The sequence below is a fragment of the Dasypus novemcinctus genome, chromosome 1 (assembly GCF_030445035.2).
Source record: "Dasypus novemcinctus isolate mDasNov1 chromosome 1, mDasNov1.1.hap2, whole genome shotgun sequence".
NCBI lineage: Eukaryota > Metazoa > Chordata > Mammalia > Cingulata > Dasypodidae > Dasypus > Dasypus novemcinctus.
This window is the reverse complement of record NC_080673.1, coordinates 77,512,479-77,532,878: the sequence shown is the minus strand read 5'-3', so window position 1 is coordinate 77,532,878 and position 20,400 is coordinate 77,512,479. Positions and strand designations below refer to the sequence as shown.

Sequence of the window (20,400 nt, the reverse complement as noted above, 5' to 3'; positions counted from 1 at the left end):
AATAAATATTTAAAATTTTTCCAGCTTTTTTTCTAATATGATAAAAGGATATAGATATAACCCACATAAACAAAACATCTTCAGAGTCCTCAATAATATTTAAGAGTGGTATGGAATGTTGAAGCCAAAATTTGGGCATCATTAATCCAGGGAGCTCTGTTGTACAGAGGCTGTACAAGCTCTGTCCTCTCTTGACTGTCCCCACCCTATCTTTATTTATGGCCCTCATCAGCGTGTCCTTCCTCATTACTTTTTTCCTAATACAGCCTCCCTTAAGACACGACCTCTTGCCCTCTTTTTAACTAAATACTCCTTACAGAAATAGCTTGTGTCCCCTTACATATATAATGTTATAGCACAACCACAAATTCCAAAACCTAGAATGGAAAAGGGATGGAAAAAATTACATGACTTTATAAGAAAAAATAACAAAGGGAAAGAAGAAAATGAATTTATGGAACTCAAAGTATTTGACAGTTCTACTGTCATAGTAGTGACATAGCGACATAAGCCTATTGAACTCTTAACAAGCTTCTAATTTGAAAGGGTAAGTGGATGGATGCCCATGAATTGGGGAATAGCATGAATTAAAGAAAAAGAGGAAAACCACCATTTATCGGTGCAGGAAAAAAATCAGTGCCAAGGTAGCTGAGGAAGCCCAGATGCCAGTCACTGTTTCTGCATCATCGACATTATTTAGCATCCTCTGCTTCAATAAAAGCCCAGCCATCATGCAGGCAGTAATCCCCAAGTGCATAACTTGAAAGGAAAAAACCCAAGGAAGAATTATAAAATTTCACAGAAGTGGAATGAGTCTGCATTTTAAGCAGAAAAACCAAGATATAAATTTAAAACTAGATAATCAAATAGAGTTATACAAATATTTGTGTGAACATACACAAACATATACACCATCTTTTTTAAAATGTAGGTGTTGGTTGACTGTGCCCTGGCACTGTCGTCTGAATTGAGATCCCATTTAATAGGTCAGAGTCTCTACAATATTTGGCATAGATTAATGTACACAAAAAGTAACCAAACCATACATAAACTGATTTGGGTTAGTATATTCGTTAAGTTATTTATTGAACATGTGATAAAATAGGCAAAAAAGAAGCCTCTACATATATCAGATATTTTCATCAGAGAGAATTCTTAGACCTCAAAAAATATCCTCTTATTATTGCAACTTCATAAAGGATAATAAAAATGGAAATTTTGGGGACAATTACTAGTTTAAGAGTTTATTTTTCTCCACTGCCCATACAAGTGAAATAACTGGAGGCATACAAAATTTTAAAGGACGGAATTATTTTGCATAACCAGTATTCTCCTTGATTGAGTTCATCTTTTCTATGCTTGAACATTTTGTTTTAATACATTCTAAACAATATAAATCCCTGACTTTTAAAAACACAATATACCAAACATAATTCAATTATATCATGATGTCTTAGAGGCATTTACCATAAACTTATTAAATAAGTAGATATAATACATTTCTCATATTTTCTACTTGTCCCCACACACACACACACACACAAATTATATGCACGATTTACATACACAGGCACAAAAAACTGCTAAGCAAACTGAGAGTTATATTTTCAGTGTAATACAAATTATTTTTTGTATTTTATTGAAGAATTACTAAAACACAGAATGGAAGACTGTTGGTTTCACTCTAACCCATACGCCACATCATCCATTCCACATAAGCACACATAAGAGAGTGACTGATGTCCAGCGCCTTAAGACTATACCCTTCGATCGAAGGAACCGGCCCTAGACATCAGAACTATGTCTTCTCTCTTCATCACTTAACATTCTTCTTCTGTACAATCGGAACACACTGCTAACAGCCTCTTGCACTGTGAGCTTGCCCTCAACATGGCTGCTCATTTTCTTTTGTTTCTCTCTTCTTTTTTTGCTCTTGCTTTTTTCCACACATACTAGAACTTCTCCTGAAAACATCTATTTCAATAAATACTTCTAAGCAAGAAGACCTTCCTTTCCTTATTTAGTGCACCCATAATTCCACCACCATTATGTATAATACTGGATCAGTTCTTTGATATGTTCCATTTTAAAAGTAATTAAGTGGTTACTCTAACAAATACTAACTGACGGTTAGGCTAATGTGTCAGCTCAGTCAGGTATTAGTGCCCAGTTGTTTGGTCAAGCATTCACTGCACTAATTGTAATACAAGGAAATTTCATGGACTTTAATCATCAGAGAGTTGATTGCACAAATGGCTGGTTACATCAACAGTAAGCACTGAGTGACATCTCATCAAATTACTGAAGGCCTTAAAAGGAGAAGTGATTTCAGCATTCAGAGAGAGAATTCCATCTCTACTTCAGATAGCCAGCATCTCCTGAGGAATTCGATGAGGACCACATGTGTCCCTGCCTTGCAGTCTGCCCTATAGAATGGGGACTTGTGTATCCCCATGGACATGTGGGACAATTTATAAAACCTCAAACAATTTACAGATATCTCCTGTTGGTTGTTTCCCTAAAGAATCTTGACTAAAACGCTAACTAAGGTGATGTTATGCCTTTTAACTCCAGACAGAAAATTTCTAAAATAAGGAATTATGCTCCACTGCTCTCCTTTCCTCTACCTGTACATAATAGTCATAATATTGATTCTTTAAACTACTTAAAGTAACATTTCTTCACTCACAACATAGTTACTGTAATAGACATTTTGCTAAGTGCTAGGGATAAAATTATTAAGAAAATTAATTATTATGGTCCATTAATAGGAAGCTTCAGCTGTATAATCCAATTATGTAAATCTGATGGTTAAGTTCTTGTGTCAAATTGGTTAGGTTAAGGTGTACAGTTGTTTGGTCAAGCAAACACTGGCCTGATTGTTACTATGAAGCTATTTCATGGATTAAATCATTAATCAGTTGATTGCCTATATGGCTGTTTACATCTACACTCAACAAAGGAGATTGCCCTCAGCAATGAAAGACTCTTCCAATCTAGTTGAAGGCCTTGAAGGAAGAACTGATGATTTCAGCAGTTGCAAGCCAGCTTCTCCTGGGGAATTCACTGGGGTTCCCAACTTGCAAACTGCACTATGGAATTTGGGTTTACCAACCCTGTTGATTCTATTTCTTCTGGAGAACCCTGCTTAATAGAATAGGTTACTATATATAAATACAATTCAGCTACTGGAGATAATTTAAGACTAATGTAAAATCATTTGGCGGTCAAAATTGGAAAATTTCTTCAAGTCTTTCAAGTACTTATCTACATGGTAGAAAAAAATCAAGGCAAGGTTCTTTCATGAATACTTATTTATTCATTTACTCTTCACTAGAGTACAGGTTTCTTTCATTGGATAACTGCATAGAAAGAAGTAATAAAGAAAGGGGATGTTTTAAGTAGTAACCAGTCCATGACATGATGGATATTACAGTCATGTGGTGGTTTGGAGCTATGTGTATCCCAGAAAAACATGTCCTTAAATCTAATCCATTGCTGTGGGTATGAACCCAACATAAGCAGGATCTTTTGACAAGGTCACTTCACTTAAGAAGGTATGGCCTACCTCAATCAAGATGGGTCTTAATCCTGTTACTGGAGTCCTTTATAAGAGAAAGAAATTCAGACAGAGAGAGAAAAAGCCATAGAAGAAGGCTAGATATAGACAGTACCCAGAAGAGAAGGGAGAAACCAGGAAATTTTGCCATCTGACAAAGGAGCCAAGGACTGCTGGCAGCTAGCACCTGAAAGCCAAGTCTTCAGGAAGAAAGCATTACCTTGAAGATGCCTTGATTTGGACTTTCTTTCAGCCTCAAAACTGTAAGCTAATAAATTCCCATGGTTTAAACCAACCCATTTCATGGTATTTGTTTGAGCAGCCTAGGAACCTAAAACAGGTAGCATTACTCATATATCCATTAAAAACTATGACATGCAAGCAACATTCTAAGGACTTTTTAAATTTAAAAAGGTCTTATTTTGTGAATTACACAAGAGATGATAAGACAAGACCCTTAGCCTTCTCTAAAAAGGGAAACTGCTATTTGCAATTCCATTCATTATAATAGGAAATAAAATTATCACAATTATACTACAACCAAACTTTAATCACGTTAACTTCCATGTTAGGTATTTTACTAAGTTTATTTGAAATTTTCTAGTGTAAGGAATTAGATTTTACAATACTTTAAGGGTAAAAGAAAACAGCTAAGATAAATGCTTAATCTGAGATATATTTTGGTACTGCTACCATATTGCTTGTCTTGGAAGACTCCTCGGATTTTTCTAAGTTGTTCTGATCACCAGTCATGATGTACATACCTGTGTGGCTCCGTATATGAACTCTCAGTGTTCCACTGCTAGCAAATTTCTGGCCACAATATGGGCAGATTTTCTCCTTTTCTCCTGTATGTGTCTAAATGGAAAGGAATAAAAACTGTTGAGGAAAAATATAAAGAATTAGGTAAAGATGATTAAGTGCCTCTGACAATGGTAAATCCATTTTTGCCAGGATTATGTTTCATTAAAATGATTTAATATCACAGTGAAATTTTAAACAATTTATCATGGATATTCCCATTGGCTCTAAATATCTTAGAATCACCCATTCATTTTGAAAATAATTGTGCAGTTTACTTTTTAAGTCTTTAAGGAGCCCCCATCTACAAATGATTAAGTTATACAAAACCAGCATGTGCTAGCAAAACCACATAATCAAAATGGGGCCATACCTGCCTTTGACTGCTGCCAAGAAACACTTCCTTAGAAGCACTTTTCACATTCTTAGTGTATATTTAACTCTCAAGGACAGGATTAATCTCAGTAATCTGTTACTTGCATTATGTTTGGAGGACTGAACTGATTTTAGTGCAGAGCAAAAAAAAAAAAAAAAAAAAAGAATATAAATCTGATCTGACCTTTAAAATCAGCAGGTGTTTACACAGCAATTTGAAAGCTCATTTCTGCCCTCAAGTTACCTTTAATCTAGATATGAAATAACCACACGAGGAAAGGTGAATGAGTATCATCAAAAGGGAGTTTCAACAAAATGTTGGAAAGTTCAGAGGAAAAACAGATCACATCCAGTGACCCCTCCAGAAAGAGGAGGTAACTTCAGCATTTTAAATTGGTTTCATCATCTCATGAGAAGACCAGTTATTCTACCAACATCAAAACAGCTCATTCCAAGAAATGATCCCCAGTGTTTCTCAAACTTAGGAGAACAGTAAAAGGAGGGAGGAGGAAGTTATTTCAGGTATGTGTACATTCTCTATGAGATTATTTTAGTTGAGGTTTTCATTTCAATGATAATCTAAAAATTAATAAAAAAAACATTTAGTGGATCAAGTGGGATGACCATCTCAAAACAGACCCAACAAAGCCTGCAAGTGCATTTATTTTATGCAAATGACTAGCAAGCATTGTTATCTGAGTTGACAGGGATTAAAGAAAAGGAATAGAAAGATATCATGAAAATAATACATTTCCAGAAAACCAAATACCACTGCACACTATAAACTACAAGTAGGAAACTGACTCAGGTAGAGAAAAAGTGGTAGAGTAATTGCCTCATCACCTGATAATCTCAAAGAACCAATGACACTGCAAAACATTTTCATCTTCTGTATTAAACAGTTAAATTTAATTTAAATATAATTGCTTTTTATAGCCTTATTGGTATTTACTTTGTAAATTTACATACTTGCATTTTAATCTATACTGGTATATATAGTATGTGCAGTTTGTAAAAGAGCTATAAACTAAATACTTTAATCACACAAGTATCCTTTAGGATTTTTTTTCCCTTGAAAAGGGTTTGTTTAGTTTACATTATACCCAGGTTTGAGAATCACTCTCTAATCAACTGTCTTGCTAGCCAATGACACTCTCTACAACAAACATTTCCTAGATTCTACATGTGGCAGGCACTTAATTTTCCATTTTCAATGCAAGTTCTTAACACAAAATAGTTATATACTCTTTACACTTCAAGTAAGAGCCTTTACTCCATGGTCCACATTGTGGTTTAATTTAAAGTATATGGTGTAACATTTTAGCATATAATATGCGTATCTCCTTATTCCTTGACAAAACTTTCTTGATTAGAACAAAGTTATTTAAGAAATTGCATATATCTATTATTACAACTTTAAATTATTTCAAACAAGTAACTACAAACTTATTTGTAATATTTTTATAAAATCCACAGGATTTTATAAGTACTTCACTGATCACCTGTATGACATAATTAAGTTACCTGTCAAATGAAGTGGTAAAGTTTTCCATATAAAAGATATTAAGGCTATATTTATGAAGAAATTTAAGTATTTTTTTGTTTCATTTTTAGATGCAGAATTTGGTTAGCTGGTTTAAAAGACAACGATGATACCAAATTAAAATACCTTCAATACATATAAGAATTAAAACAGCTCACTATAAGGAAAATATTGGATAAACGGATAAAAATATGAAACCACAGTGAAAAATCGTACTGCAAAATGCTCTGTGAAAAATTAGTTGTTGCAAACAAATCTCTCTAAAAAAACACTCTACTTTTCTCATTTTTTAAAAGAACAAAAACTTATTACATTCAAGAAAATGAAAATTGAATTAAAGCAAAGAAAGTTGAAAAACTATTCATTCCAGAGATTTTTTTAAAAGGAGATATCTCTATTACTTAGGATTAAAGATAAAGGAAAAGAAAAGTTACTCACTTTAGCCCTTTTGAAATAGCTGCTTTAAGGGCAGGTATCAAAATAAAAGTGGGACTGGCTGCCATACCTTTATTTGGCAGCTCACTCTAACCAGCAGAAAACTAACATATTTCATAGTCATTTCTGAAGTCAACATTAAAAATCTATTAACTGTATTTGTTAGAACATAAAATTTGTTATTTAAAATATATATTTGGATGTACTTATTTGCTAAGTAAAAAAGTAATAACAATCTATTGCTTTGCTTAAGGTAATTATCCAACTAGCATAACACAACAAAGATATTCCCTTCTCAAATCCCCTGAGATCATCTGTGTTCAGCAAATAATTTTCAAGTTCTATTCACTCACAGTAACTTCCCTAAGTCCTAGGAATGCGTATATAAGGAAGGACTATTCCAATACTTCAAGAGTTCCATCTAATAACTTGTCAATAAATACCTAAGTGAACACTGAAAAATAAAATTATCAAATCACTATTCATAATTCTTCATAAAAAACTACTGAATTAATATAAAATTTATAAAAATAGACAAGCTCCCACTCATCTAGTACTCTGTATTGCCCAACTATCAGCATAATTAAGTGCTATGTAGAATCAATATACAATCCTAAGGTTCTCTTTTCATGAGAAAAATATATCTATTCTAAAAAATGAGGAAACTGACATTTTTTGAAGAGTTGATATAAACATGTATTCTTTATATACCATTTTGAATAAATATGTTGATAAATTAATATAAAATTGATATAGTCAACATACATGCCCATATTGCTTAAATATATAATCCATTTAAACAGAAACCTTCTACTTACTTTCTTATGACTTCTAAGAACTGAAGGTGTCACGAATGCCTTATTACATAGCTCACATCTGTATTTCTTGTGTCTTTCATGGACCACTTGCACATGAACATTTAAGGTGTCCTTCCTTTTAAAGGTAGCATCACAGTGATGACACTTGAAAGTCCTCTCACCTTGGAAACAGAAAAGTCACAAAAAAGAAACATAAGATGCAAGAGCAGGGTCCTACTAACTCTCACACCTGTATACTGGATTTACTGTTCTTTTCTCCAAGAAGTTAGTTTTATAGCTCGAACAATTTACCATACTCAAAAAAGCTAATTTTTCACAATAAATTCCAGTTCCATATTTGCTAATTTACTATAGAGAGAACAAGGGAAAAGTCTTTGAACCTTTTTATATTCTCAGTCTGCTTAACTAGGAGATTTTGGAATTGATAGAGCTAATTCTCTAAAGGTACTATGAACTTTTAAAAAAGTATGTATTCTATGACAGGAGCTAGGGGTTGAGATATATTGACCATTGTGCTCACGCAAGGCCCCTGTCAAGCAGGGTGATTTGCCTTTGGGGCCACTCCCAAACTCCCTCCAAATCTTACCACTGTCCCCACAGCGTCCAGTGGATAAAACATAGGCAGAAATGGGTCACAGGTAGAGAAGCCCAAGGGCAGTCAGTAATGGGTCAGAGCAGGCCCTCACCTTCCCGATTAGAAAGAAGGCTTCCATGCCCCTTCTTTCCTCAGCACAGTCTGAGGAACCTGAACTGGAGGCTCCCTGATGCTGCCTTTGGTTTGCTGTGAAGTAGATGGGGAAGGGGTTTAACTTCCAGCTTTCAGATAGATAGTGGGGACTAGTTTGGGCCAGGGGTCTCAGACTGGCAACTCCCTATTTTCACCCTGCAGACCCTGGGCATCTGTGATGGTTCTCGCATTCTTCTCCCTCTTTAGGCCTGGGGAACAGCAACTTCGAAAACTATCTTTAGGGATTTTACAGTGTTTATTTAGCTTCCATACATTACTATCTTTGTAGTTCTTCTTAACACATATATCTACTTAACTTTTATCAGTCCATGTTAAATAAAGTTATTTTAAGCAATGACTATAAACAATTGGAAGACAGAGATATCTTTCAAGACTTCATAAAGCACATATAGCACATAACTGGATGAATAAGATAGACCAGTATTTGAATTTATTTTCTCCTTTTTAGAGAAAAACCATATTAGCATAGATTCACATATTTTATTCAGAGGCAAAATATAAAGATGACTTTCTAAATTTAAAGATTACTGCGATTTCAATGAAGCTCTTCTAACTTCCTTTCATTATAAATGTCAATAAATTTAGAAATGTGAAGATCCTATTATTTCTTCATAACAAACTTAAGGAAGGAAGCAAAGATAAAAAGAAGGAAAGAAAACACATTTAACTTCCCTTTGTCTTTCAAATAGAAGTACACCTAATTTAAAGGCACTTTAATTAAATTAGAGTCCTGTTAAAATATAATGTGTTAATCAAATCATATCCAAACCATGCATGAATTCTATGGATTCTGAGAACTATGTGTTTCTGATGCTTTTGTGCATTTTTGTTGCGGGACATTGTTGTTGTAAACTAGTATGCCCTTGATATATCTTTATAGAGCTATAATTGGTAAGAGTAAAGGAAGTCAGTTGAGTTAGGACTGTAATGTTAATAACACCAACTTTACTCAGGGACTGAAAAGCATTTTAAAGGGAAAAAAAATAATCCATTAAAATTGCTTACTCATGTTAAGGCATTTTCACTAAACTATCAAGTCAATAAAAATGTTGGTTTCTGTACAAAAATCTTACCAAGCTATGTCACAGGAGTACTTCATGACTATTTACTTTTCTTCTTTTAAATTTTATTTCCAGATTTCTGCATCTTATGTTTATCAGATTTTTCATTTCTTTATATTTTTTGTCACTTTACGTAAAGCTATTGAAGAAATATTATTACTTTATGCCACCTTCTCTAACTGCACATTTCATTCCTCAAAGACATCTTTTATTTATATACCTTCCCCTATCTTAGAATCAAGAAGGTAGCTAACAACTTGCCTTTCGATTTTCAGTTCATTATAGTGACAATTTCCAATACAATTATGAACACTATCTGTATTTTGAACAGAAATGCTGATAAAGTTTCTAATAACAGGCCTCACATTTTGAAGTTAAATATGCTTTATTTTTCCTGTTGTGTAAGGCAAGACCTAATATTCTATCCTTTTTTATTTTAGCCAATTCAGGTTTCCCCATCATTTTAGCTCACTGGCCTTAAATGATGCCTAACTTTATTACCTTAAATAACTCATTTACTTACTCAACTAATTATAAAAATTGAATTTCCTGGACCAGTGTCTTAAAGCAGTTCCATAAAGAATCTGATGAATGTGCTTATCAACATGTATAACAAATACATGATGCACAGGTCAGTCTACACTCAGTCACTTCAATCCTATTTCTCAATTTGACTAGAATCAATAAACCCAAACCGAAACTATTGGATTCTTTCTATTAACAATTCCTTGCAGTTATTAGAAATAAAATTTCATCATTCCAAAGAACCATTTCCTGAATACCGGGCCAATTTTTACCATGTATATCATAACAATATGAATGAGATTCACTTGTCTAAATACCTATTTTAAAATCCATTCATCTCCTATCAGTTATTTTTCATAATCAAAATAAGAGTGAAGGGAAGCGGACTTGGCCCAGTGGTTAGGGCGTCCGTCTACCACATGGGAGGTCCGCAGTTCAAACCCCGGGCCTCCTTGACCCGTGTGGAACTGACCTACGTGCGGTGCTGATGCACGCAAGGAGTGCCGTGCCACGCAGGGGTGTCCCCCATGTAGGGAAGCCCCATGTGCAAGGAGTGTGCCCCGTAAGGAGAGCCACCCAGGGAAAAGAAAGTGCAACCTGCCCAGGAATGGTGCCGCACACATGAAGAACTGACGCAGCAAGATGATGGAACAAAAAGAGACACAGATTCCCATGCCACTGACAACAGAAGCGGACAAGAAAAGAACAAGCAGCAAATGGACACAGAGAACAGACAACTGGGGAGAAGGGGGAGAAATAAATAAATAAATAAATTTTAAAAAAGAGTGAAACAAGATAGAAATTCCTGCTGCTGCATGACAAATTTTATTTCTTAAACTCATACTGTTCTTTAAGAAAAATGGAAAGTTGTACTAACAACTACTCCAAAGACATAAGGTTGAGTGTAGAATGGCAAAAAAAAAAATCCCAACACTTTATTCTTAGCTACAGGAAGCAGGCTTCATTTCATCTTAGTCATTATCACTCCCTATTTGTAAAAACCTTAAAATCTTTGTTTTTCTGCATCTTAGACACTCTAACTTGACCTGAGAAAATATTTTTTCAAGATTCAGCTCTGTATACTTGTCAAAACAGATTGTTTTGCTTTCCTCTAAAATATTAACAATGTATGCAGCAGTAGGAATTGCGTATGTTTAGAGGATGTTCTAATGCCTAAACATCTCAAAATAAAAGTAAGAAACATTAAGTATTACCCATGCTACACAATCATTAAAAATTTTTTTAGGATATAGTAGTATAGTAAATCACTGGTTATTTTAACATATAATCAACAGAGAAAGGCCACAATTTTAATTAGTTTGGCAATAATATTCTCTTCCCCTCAATAAAGTGATATACTTCAGTGATCTGGCTATAAAATCTTTGGTATTCAAAAACTTGCTCTGAATCTAACTGCTAGACTGATTTCATGGAGTATTTGTGTAGAACTTAATACAAAAAAATAAAAAAAGAACAAAACCAAAAAACACCTGGGCCAAAAGAAGTAAGAAATCATTGGCAAAGTATGAAAAATATATAACCATTAGAGAACTAGATTTTATTCCCTGTCAGTCACTACACTTCTCTGAATCTCAATTTTTTCAGTGATATCAGAAGTGTTTCCTTAATCTTTAAATTTAAAAGGAAAAAAAAATATGCATTTGAAAACAAAGCTCAAAGACAACTCACTGAACTTAGTAAATGTTTTTATATACAAACTTTAAAAAATGGGAAGAAATGCTATAAAATGAAATGTCTCTTAAAATGATTAATCTCACTGTTGAAAAATGAAGATGGGATAAAGGAAGAGAAGGTAAAAGACAATTATTACTTTAAGTTTAAATGCAGAATTTTTTTTAAGTTTAAACATAGATTATGTAACTATGTGCAGATGTGCTTCCATCATGCCTACATTCTCAAAGGTTATAAGAACAAAGTGTTGCATAACACTGTTTGTCCTCAACTGTGTGAATTTTGACTTACTGTTATGTATTAGCAGGTGTCTCTGCAAAGAAAATGGCGTCCGGAACAAAGCTTTACATTCCTCACATTGGAATGGTCTTTCTTCCGAGTGGGTCTGCAGATGAAAGAAACTTAGGATGATTAAGAATCAACTAGTCATTATAATAATTAGAGCTTCTTGGACTCATGATGTGGAGAGAAAAAAAAGAAGGTAGACAATATCTTGTTTCTTCATCTAACATTTTCTCCCCATTACATTAATATGCTGTGCTCCCCCACTCCCAAGGGGGTAGAGGGAGATGGACAAAAACCACAGATCAAAATTTACTAAATAAAAATTGGTTATATAGTAAGGAAATTGTTCCCATTATTGCAAAATGCTGACCTGAATACACAACGTAATTTCAAATGATCTACTTTGTAGAATTAAATGATATATCATTTCTCAAAAGTCTAAACATCTTACATCATGGAAAGGCTTTGAACTTTGTGGGTACAACATTTTCATTGAACAGAAAGAAAACGTAAACTGGAGAGGGGCTCCCACTCCTTTCCCTAAATAACTTCACTAATCTTTAGTCCTGGAGTGTTTGTGTAGACTGGAACATATACTCAAGCTGTAAGTCATACTAGGTAATATTCATTAAAATACTAATTTTTTCTCAAACGCTAAGCTAAACACTTTGCATGCATTATTTCACTTAATTCAAAAGTAAGCCCATATATAAAATATAATTACCATCCCTCATTTTATAAGTGAGAAAAAGAGGCTCAAAAGATTAACTAGCTTTCCCAAGGAACTTACATGCAGCACTATTAAACACTGAGGCACATGACTAACAAAATATACTGACAAACAAGGAACAGAAAACCACCAGCTGGATCTAAAAGACAAAAACAAAGTAGAACAAAAAGGAAAACAACAACAAAAATAGTAAGCTTGCTAACAATTCCTGTTTTCCATTATACATCAGTACTAACCCATTTGGAACAAATCAGAGAATGAAATTGTATTCTACCATGGCTGGCAAGGTAGCAAGGCTTACAGACATTTTAAAAACTACCAGAAATTGAATTACGTGCTTGTGTTACAATAAAATAACTCATGCTTTATTATAAAATATGTAGTATAAATGCTAGAGGAATAATTTAAAGGAAAATCACTTTGTTCATTGAATACAAATATACACATTTTCTTAGCTTAATGCAATATAATATCCAGACACAAGCATTATCTGTTAGTAAAATATTGGTGAAAAAGGGATTATCAAGCTTCCATTCAGTTGTGAAAAACAGAGAAAAGAATAGGGAGAGATATGAGATGAACAGAGTAGCATAAGAGTTCCGGGGTACCATTCCCTCCACAGTCTGAATAATTAGAAAAATCTGGCAGTGAAATCTTCCTCAGAATTCCAGAAAACAGTAATAGATTTGCCATAATTAGATGGGTATCAAATCAAGAAAATGCAGTTTTAAAAAATGGTAGAAGATCATGGTGCCCTTGCTGCAACCCCCACACCCTGTACCTTCCCACCAATGCAGTGTGGAGCTAGCTTACAATCCCATGGTGGGTCCCTGGCCCTTTTCTGGAGGAAGCAGAGTAAGCCCTATGTGCATATTTCAGTGCCTAAAAGTCTCTGCCACATTGTCAGGTGGCAGTCTGGAAGTCTGAACCAGAAAACATTTTCTGGCTCATTCTCCCAGCTTTGCCCTGCAGGCAAAAGCAGTTGACAAACAGTTAAAGAAGTGTGAGAAACAAAATTAAATAAGGGCTGTATGGGGCAAAGGATTACTGGCCTTAAGATATACAGGAGAGCACCCAGGAAGGCAAGAAGTCTATTCATAGGAACTAGAGGGAACATTCAAATTACTATAAATGGAGGAATTCCTAAGGACAGGAGAAAGCATAGGCCCAGCACAATACTCAGACTGACAGAAAATGGAGAGGGTCCTCCATTTATATTCACCTTGTGCTGATCTTCTGGAGAGGAGAAAACTTTGAAGGACAGCACCGGCCAATGCAGAGTAAATCTACAGAAACCATGAAAGTTCTGTTGTGGTTTTTATTTTGCGTGTTTTTTTTTTTTTTTTTGCATTTTTGTGTGTGTTTTTCTAAGTTTCTGCTAATCAAGGAAATCTCTATCACATCACAAGCTGGATACAAATATAAGGAACAGACAGCTGAGATGACACAAAATCAAGAGATAAAACTTGAAATGCAGAGGGTACAACTAATGATTACAACACAAGAAAATGGAAATTATGACCCATCCACCAAAGGAACAATATAAAAATCCAAAAACCATCAACAAGGAAGTTCATATTTAGATAAACCAAACAAAGAAATCTTAAAAAATGATGCTCAGTAAGCTCCATGAGATAAAGCAAAACAAAGAGAAATAACTAAAAGATATCAGGAAAACAGCAAATGAGCAATATGAGAATCTCAATGAAGAGAAAGAAATTATTAAAATAAACCAAGCAGAAATACAGGAGTTAAAGACCACAATAAGTGAAATGAAAAATTCCTTTGAGGGTTTCAAGTAGAAGATTGGAGATGGATGAAGAAAGAATCAGTGATTTTGAATACATGGCAATTTAAATGATTCCAAAGGAGAAACACAAAAAAGGGTGGACAGAGGGGAGGAGATGTTGCTCAAGTGGTTGAACACCTGATTCCCATGTACAAGGTAAGGGATTTGAACCCCGTACCTCCTAAAAACAAAGAACCAACCCTTACTGGGGAGCAGATGTAGGTGAGTGATTGAACACCTGCTTCCCAAGTACAAAATCCTAAGGTTCAATCCCCAGTACCTCCTAAAAAAAAAAAAGTGAACAGAGCCTAAGAGACTTCCAGGACACCATCAAAGGTACCAATATACAGATTATAGGAGTTGCAAAAGAAGAAGACAGAGAGAAAGGTGAAGAAGGATTATTCAAAGAACTAATGGTGGAAAACTTCACAAACTGAACAAATGACATGAATATGAAAATTCAAGAAGCCCAACAAATTCAAAAATGGATAAACTCGAAAAGCACCAAATCCAGATATTTGGTAGTCGATTCAAGTGTCAAGGACAAGAAGAGAGTTCTGAAAGATGCAATAGTAAAATAAGGTGTTGTGCCCAAAGAAGTCTTAAAAAGATTAAGTACCAATTTCTCATCACACCATGGAGGCAAGAAGGCAATGGGATGAAATATTTGAAGTGCAAAAAGAAAACAAATGCCAACCAGGAATATATATCCAGTAAGATAGTCTTTCTAAAATGTGGGAGAGATTAAGACATTCCCAGATAAGCAAAAGCTGTGGGAGGTAATCCTTTTGAGCTTCATTTTCTCATTTGTAAATTGAGGGATGGTAAGAGTATTTTATATATGGAGTTACTTTTGAATTAAGTGAAAAAATTCATGCAAGTGTTTAGATCTGCTATACAAGCAATGCTAAGGGGTGTACTTCAGAATGATAGCAAAGGGCACCCAACAGTAAACTGAAGTGGCAAAAAGAAAGAAAGTTCTCCAGTAAAGGTAAATCTATAGATAATTATAAGCACCAGTACACTATTGCATTATATTTGGTATGTAATTCCAATTTTTACTTTTCACAGGTTCTAAAATAGAAATGCATAAAAATAATAAATCTACAATTTTGAACATGCAACATATAACGACATAATCAGTAATAAGAACAACAAAAAGGTGGATGGTGTAGTGTTCTAGGAACAGTATATATATAAATGTTACTGAAGTTGGAATCAAATTTAAAACGATTGATAGAGATTCAGGAATGTTAAACTTCAGCCCCACAGGAACCACACAGAAATTATTAGAAAATATATACAGAAAGACATGAGAAGGGACTCAAAATGGTAAAATGCATAATAACAAATAAAAATGAACGTAGGCAATAATGGAAGACTAGGGGCACAGTAAAGGTATAAGACCTACAAAGACCAAAAAGCAAAATGGCAAAAGAAAGTCTGGTATTATTGGTAGCTACTTAAAATGTAAATGGATTAAACACACCATGAAAATGCAGAGACTGGCAGAATGAGTATTTTTTCATGATACCAATATATCCTGTATATGAGACTCACCTTAAATTCAAAGAAACAAATATATTAAAAGTAGAGGATGGAACAAAAATGTATACTATGCATATAGTAACCAATGAAGAGCTTGGATTAGTTAATTTCAGATAAAAATGGGCATTAAGTTGAAAACTGTTCCAAGGGAAAAAGAAGATCACTACATCCTGAGAAGTGATTAATCAACAAGAAGACATAACAAAAGTAAATATATTTGTACCTAACTGCAGAGGCCAAAAATATATGAAGTAAATATTGATAGATTTAAAGGGAAAAATAGACAAATCCAAATTAATAATAGAATTAATAATATACCACTTTCAATAATGGATTAAACAATCTAGAAAATGGAAGACTTGAATGATAGTGTAAACCAACAGAACATAACAGACATCTATACCCAACAGCAGAAGAATATACATTTGTCTATAGTGCATAAGGTTCATTCTACTGGATAGATCATATGTTAGGAAATAAAAGTTTTAATAAATTTTTAAAAATTGAAATCATAACATCTTTTGACTATAAGAGAATGAAGACAGAAATAAGAAAAGGAAAACTGGTCAACTGACAAATATATGGACATTATACAATATGTATTAATCAGCCAAAGGGACAAAGAGGAAATCTCAAGGGAAATAAGGAAATAAACCGAGGTGAATGAATATGAACACACAACATACCAAAACATACGAGATGTAGTAAAGGAGGTAGTGGGTAAGAGAGAAATTTATAACTGTGTGATTACATTTTTAAAAAGAGAGCTCTAAAATAAAGACATAACATCACAACTGAAGGATCTTAAAACAAAGAACAGTAAACTAAACCCAAGATGAATGGAAGAAAGAAAATAAAGATTAGTGTGGAGAGAAATGAAATAGAAAATATAACAATATGAAGAATCAACAAAACCACAAGTTTGTTCTTTGAAAAGATCAATAAAATTGAAAATTTTAACTAGACAAACAAAAAGAAATAACAATGAGTGGACGCAAATAACTTAAATCAGAGAAGAAAGTTGGGGAAGGGGCATTACTACCAACCCCACAAAAAAAGAATTAAAAATTTTACTATGAGGGGCAGCGGACTTGGCCCAGTTTTTAGGACATCCATCTACCACATGGGAGGTCCGCGGTTTAAACCCTGGGCCTCCTTGACCCATGTGGAGCTGGCCCATGCACAGTGCTGATGCACGCAAGGAGTGCCATGCCACGCAGGGGTGTCCCCCGTGTAGGGGAGCCCCACGCACAAAGAGTGCGCCCCGTAAGAAGAGCTGCCCAGCACAAAAGAAAGTGCAGCCTGCTTAAGAATGGCACCGCACACACGGAGAGCTGACACAACAAGATGACGCAACAAAAAGAAACTCAGATTCCCATGCCACTGACGACAACAGAAGCGGACAAAGAAGACGCAGCAAATAGACAGAGAGAACAGACAACCCGGGGGGGGGGAGAGAAATAAATAAATAAGTAAATCTTTAAAAAACTATATTTTACTACGAACAAATGTATGCCAACAATTAGATAACTAGATAAAATGTACAAATTCCTAGAAATGCAAAAATAATCTACACCAGATCAAAAAGAAACAGAAGATTTCAATAGACTAATAACATGCAAAGAGTTTAAAAAGAGTTTAAATCAATAATTAAAATCCTCCCCAAAATGGAAAAAAAGCCCAATACCAGGTGGCTTAACTGGTGAATATTAATGCACACTTAAGAATGATTATAAAGAATTTTTCCTAAAGTTTTTCAAAAATTGAAGAGGAGGCAATACTTCTTACCATATTCTATGAGATCAAGGTTTTCCTAATAATCAAGTCAGACAAAACATGACCAAAAAAGAAAATTATAATACAATATACTTTATGAATATATGCAAAAATCATCAACAAACACAAGCAAACAGAATTTAAAAAGATATTAAAAAATCATACACCATGATCAAGTGGGATTTATCACAGATAGACAGGGGTGGTTCAACGTTTTAAAAAAGTAATAAAATATACTTCATTGGAGTGGGATTTATCACAGACAGACAAGGGTGGTTCAACGTTTTAAAAAAGTAATAAAATATACTTCATTGGAGTGGGATTTATCACAGACAGACAAGGGTGGTTCAACGTTTTAAAAAAGTAATAAAATATACTTCATTGGAGTGGGATTTATCACAGACAGACAAGGGTGGTTCAACGTTTTAAAAAAGTAATAAAATATACTTCATTGGAGTGGGATTTATCACAGACAGACAAGGGTGGTTCAACGTTTTAAAAAAGTAATAAAATATACTTCATTGGAGTGGGATTTATCACAGATAGACAAGGGTGGTTCAGCGTTTTAAAAAAGTAATAAAATATACTTCATTGGAGTGGGATTTATCACATATAGACAAGGGTGGTTCAACATTTTAAAAAAGTAATAAAATATACTTCATTGGAGTAGCACCCAATACAGTGACAGAGTAGGGAGCTCTAACAATCAGTTTGTCCCACAAGGCAGCTAATAATCAGATAGGATTTGTCTGGATCACCTGTTTGGAGGACTCTAGAGACCAGAAGAACACATACACCATCCATGGAAGAGAAAGGATGGAAAAAGATATTCCATGCAAAGAGTAATCAAAAAAGAGCTGGAGTAGTTACAACTAATATCAGACAAAATAGACTTTAAGTGCAAAACTGCTATTAGAGGCAAAGAAGGACATTACATACTAATAAAAGGAGTAATTCACCAAGAAACAATAACAGTAATAAATATTTCTGCACCTAACTAGGGTGCCCCAAAATACATGAGGCAAACACTGGCAGAACTGAAAGGAGAAATAAACACCTCTGAAATAATAGTTTAAGATCTCAATAAACAATTCCAAGCATTGGATAAAATATCTGGATAAGGCAGAAATAAGAAAACAGAGAGCTTGATTAGTATGACAAATAAATCAGACCTAACAGATATATATAGAACATTATACCCCAAAACAGCATGCTATATATTCTTCTCAAGTGCTCATGGATCTCTCTCCAGGATAGATCATATGTTGGGACACAAAACAGGTATCAATAAATTTTAAAAAGCCTGAAATTATATAAAACATTCTCTGTGACCATAACAGAATGAAAGTGGAAATGAGGAACAGGTGGAGAAAGGGAAAATTCACAAACACATATAAGTCAAAAAACAGACTCCTAAACAATCTATAGGTCAAAGAAGAAATTTCAAGAGATATCGGAAAATATTAAGATGATTGAAAATGAAAACACAACACAACAAAGCCTACTGATGCATGGCAAAGCTGAAGGGTTTCTCTACAATAAAAGTTGGAGACTTCAATACACTACTCTCAGTACTGGATAAATCATCTAGACAGAGGATAAATAAAGAAACAGAGAGCTTGAATAATATGATAAATGAACCAGAACTAACAGAAATCTATACACCACTGCTCCCCAAAAAAGTAAGTGACACATTCTTTTCAAGAGCTCATGGATCCTTCTCCAACACACTCTTAGAAAAACAGTAGATCAAGAAGAAAATCTCAAAAGAAATTAATAACTACCTTGAAACTAATGAAAATGATAACACAACATATCCAAACTTATGGGATGCAGCAAAAGCAGTACTGAGAGGGAAATTTATAGCCATAAATTCATACATCAAAAAAGAAGAGCTAAAATTGAAGAACTAACTGCACATTTGGAGGAATTAATAAAAAACTAACCCCAAAGGAAGAAGAAAGAAAGAAATAACAAAGATCAGAGCAGAACTAAATGAAATAGAAAATAAGAAAACACTAGAAAAAATAAACAAAACCAAGAGCTGGTTCTTTCAGAAGATCAATAAAATTGACAAGCTCTTAGCTAGACTAACAAAGAAATAAAAGAGAAGATGCAAATACACAATATAAGAAACGAGAAAGGAGCTATCACCACTGATTGCACAGAAATAAAGACTATCATTAAGAGGATACTTTGAAAAACTATATTCCAACAAAAACAACAATTTAGAGGAAATGGACAAATTCCTAGAAACATATAAGCAGCCTATATTGACAAAAGAAGAAGTTGATGATCTCAACAAACCAATCACAAGTAAAGAGATAGAATCAGTCATTAAAAGCCTCCCAACTAAGAAGAGCCCTGGGCCAGATGGCTTTCACAGGTGAATTCTACCAAATATTCCAGAAGGAACTAAGAACAATCTTGCTTAAACTCTTCCAAAAAATCAAAACAGAAGGAACATTGCCTAACTCATTCTATGATGCCAACATTACTCTACTACCAAAGCCAAACAAAGACACCACAAGAAAGGAAAATCACAGATGAATCTCTAATAAACCTAGATGTGAAAATCCTCAACAAAATACTTGCCAATCATATTCAACAACACATTAAACAAATTATACACCATGATCAAGAGGGATTCATTCCTGGTATGCAAGAATGGTTCAACATAAGAAAATCAATTAATGTAACACACTACGTAAACAG

General features: G+C 34.1%; 1 protein-coding gene across 11 annotated transcripts in view; it reads right to left on the bottom strand.

Annotated features, from left to right (window-relative positions):
* Positions 1 to 20,400, bottom strand: part of PRDM5 (PR/SET domain 5) — a 291,517-nt gene that overhangs the window by 102,991 nt on the left and 168,126 nt on the right. For all 11 annotated transcript variants that reach the window (XM_058293289.2, XM_058293285.2, XM_071214900.1 and 8 more), the window contains 3 exons: positions 11,849 to 11,942; positions 7,532 to 7,692; positions 4,324 to 4,417 (listed from right to left, as the gene is read on the bottom strand). In XM_058293289.2, coding sequence (XP_058149272.1) covers positions 4,324 to 4,417; positions 7,532 to 7,692; positions 11,849 to 11,942 — 349 coding nt within the window. The remainder of the gene's footprint in view (positions 1 to 4,323; positions 4,418 to 7,531; positions 7,693 to 11,848; positions 11,943 to 20,400) is intronic.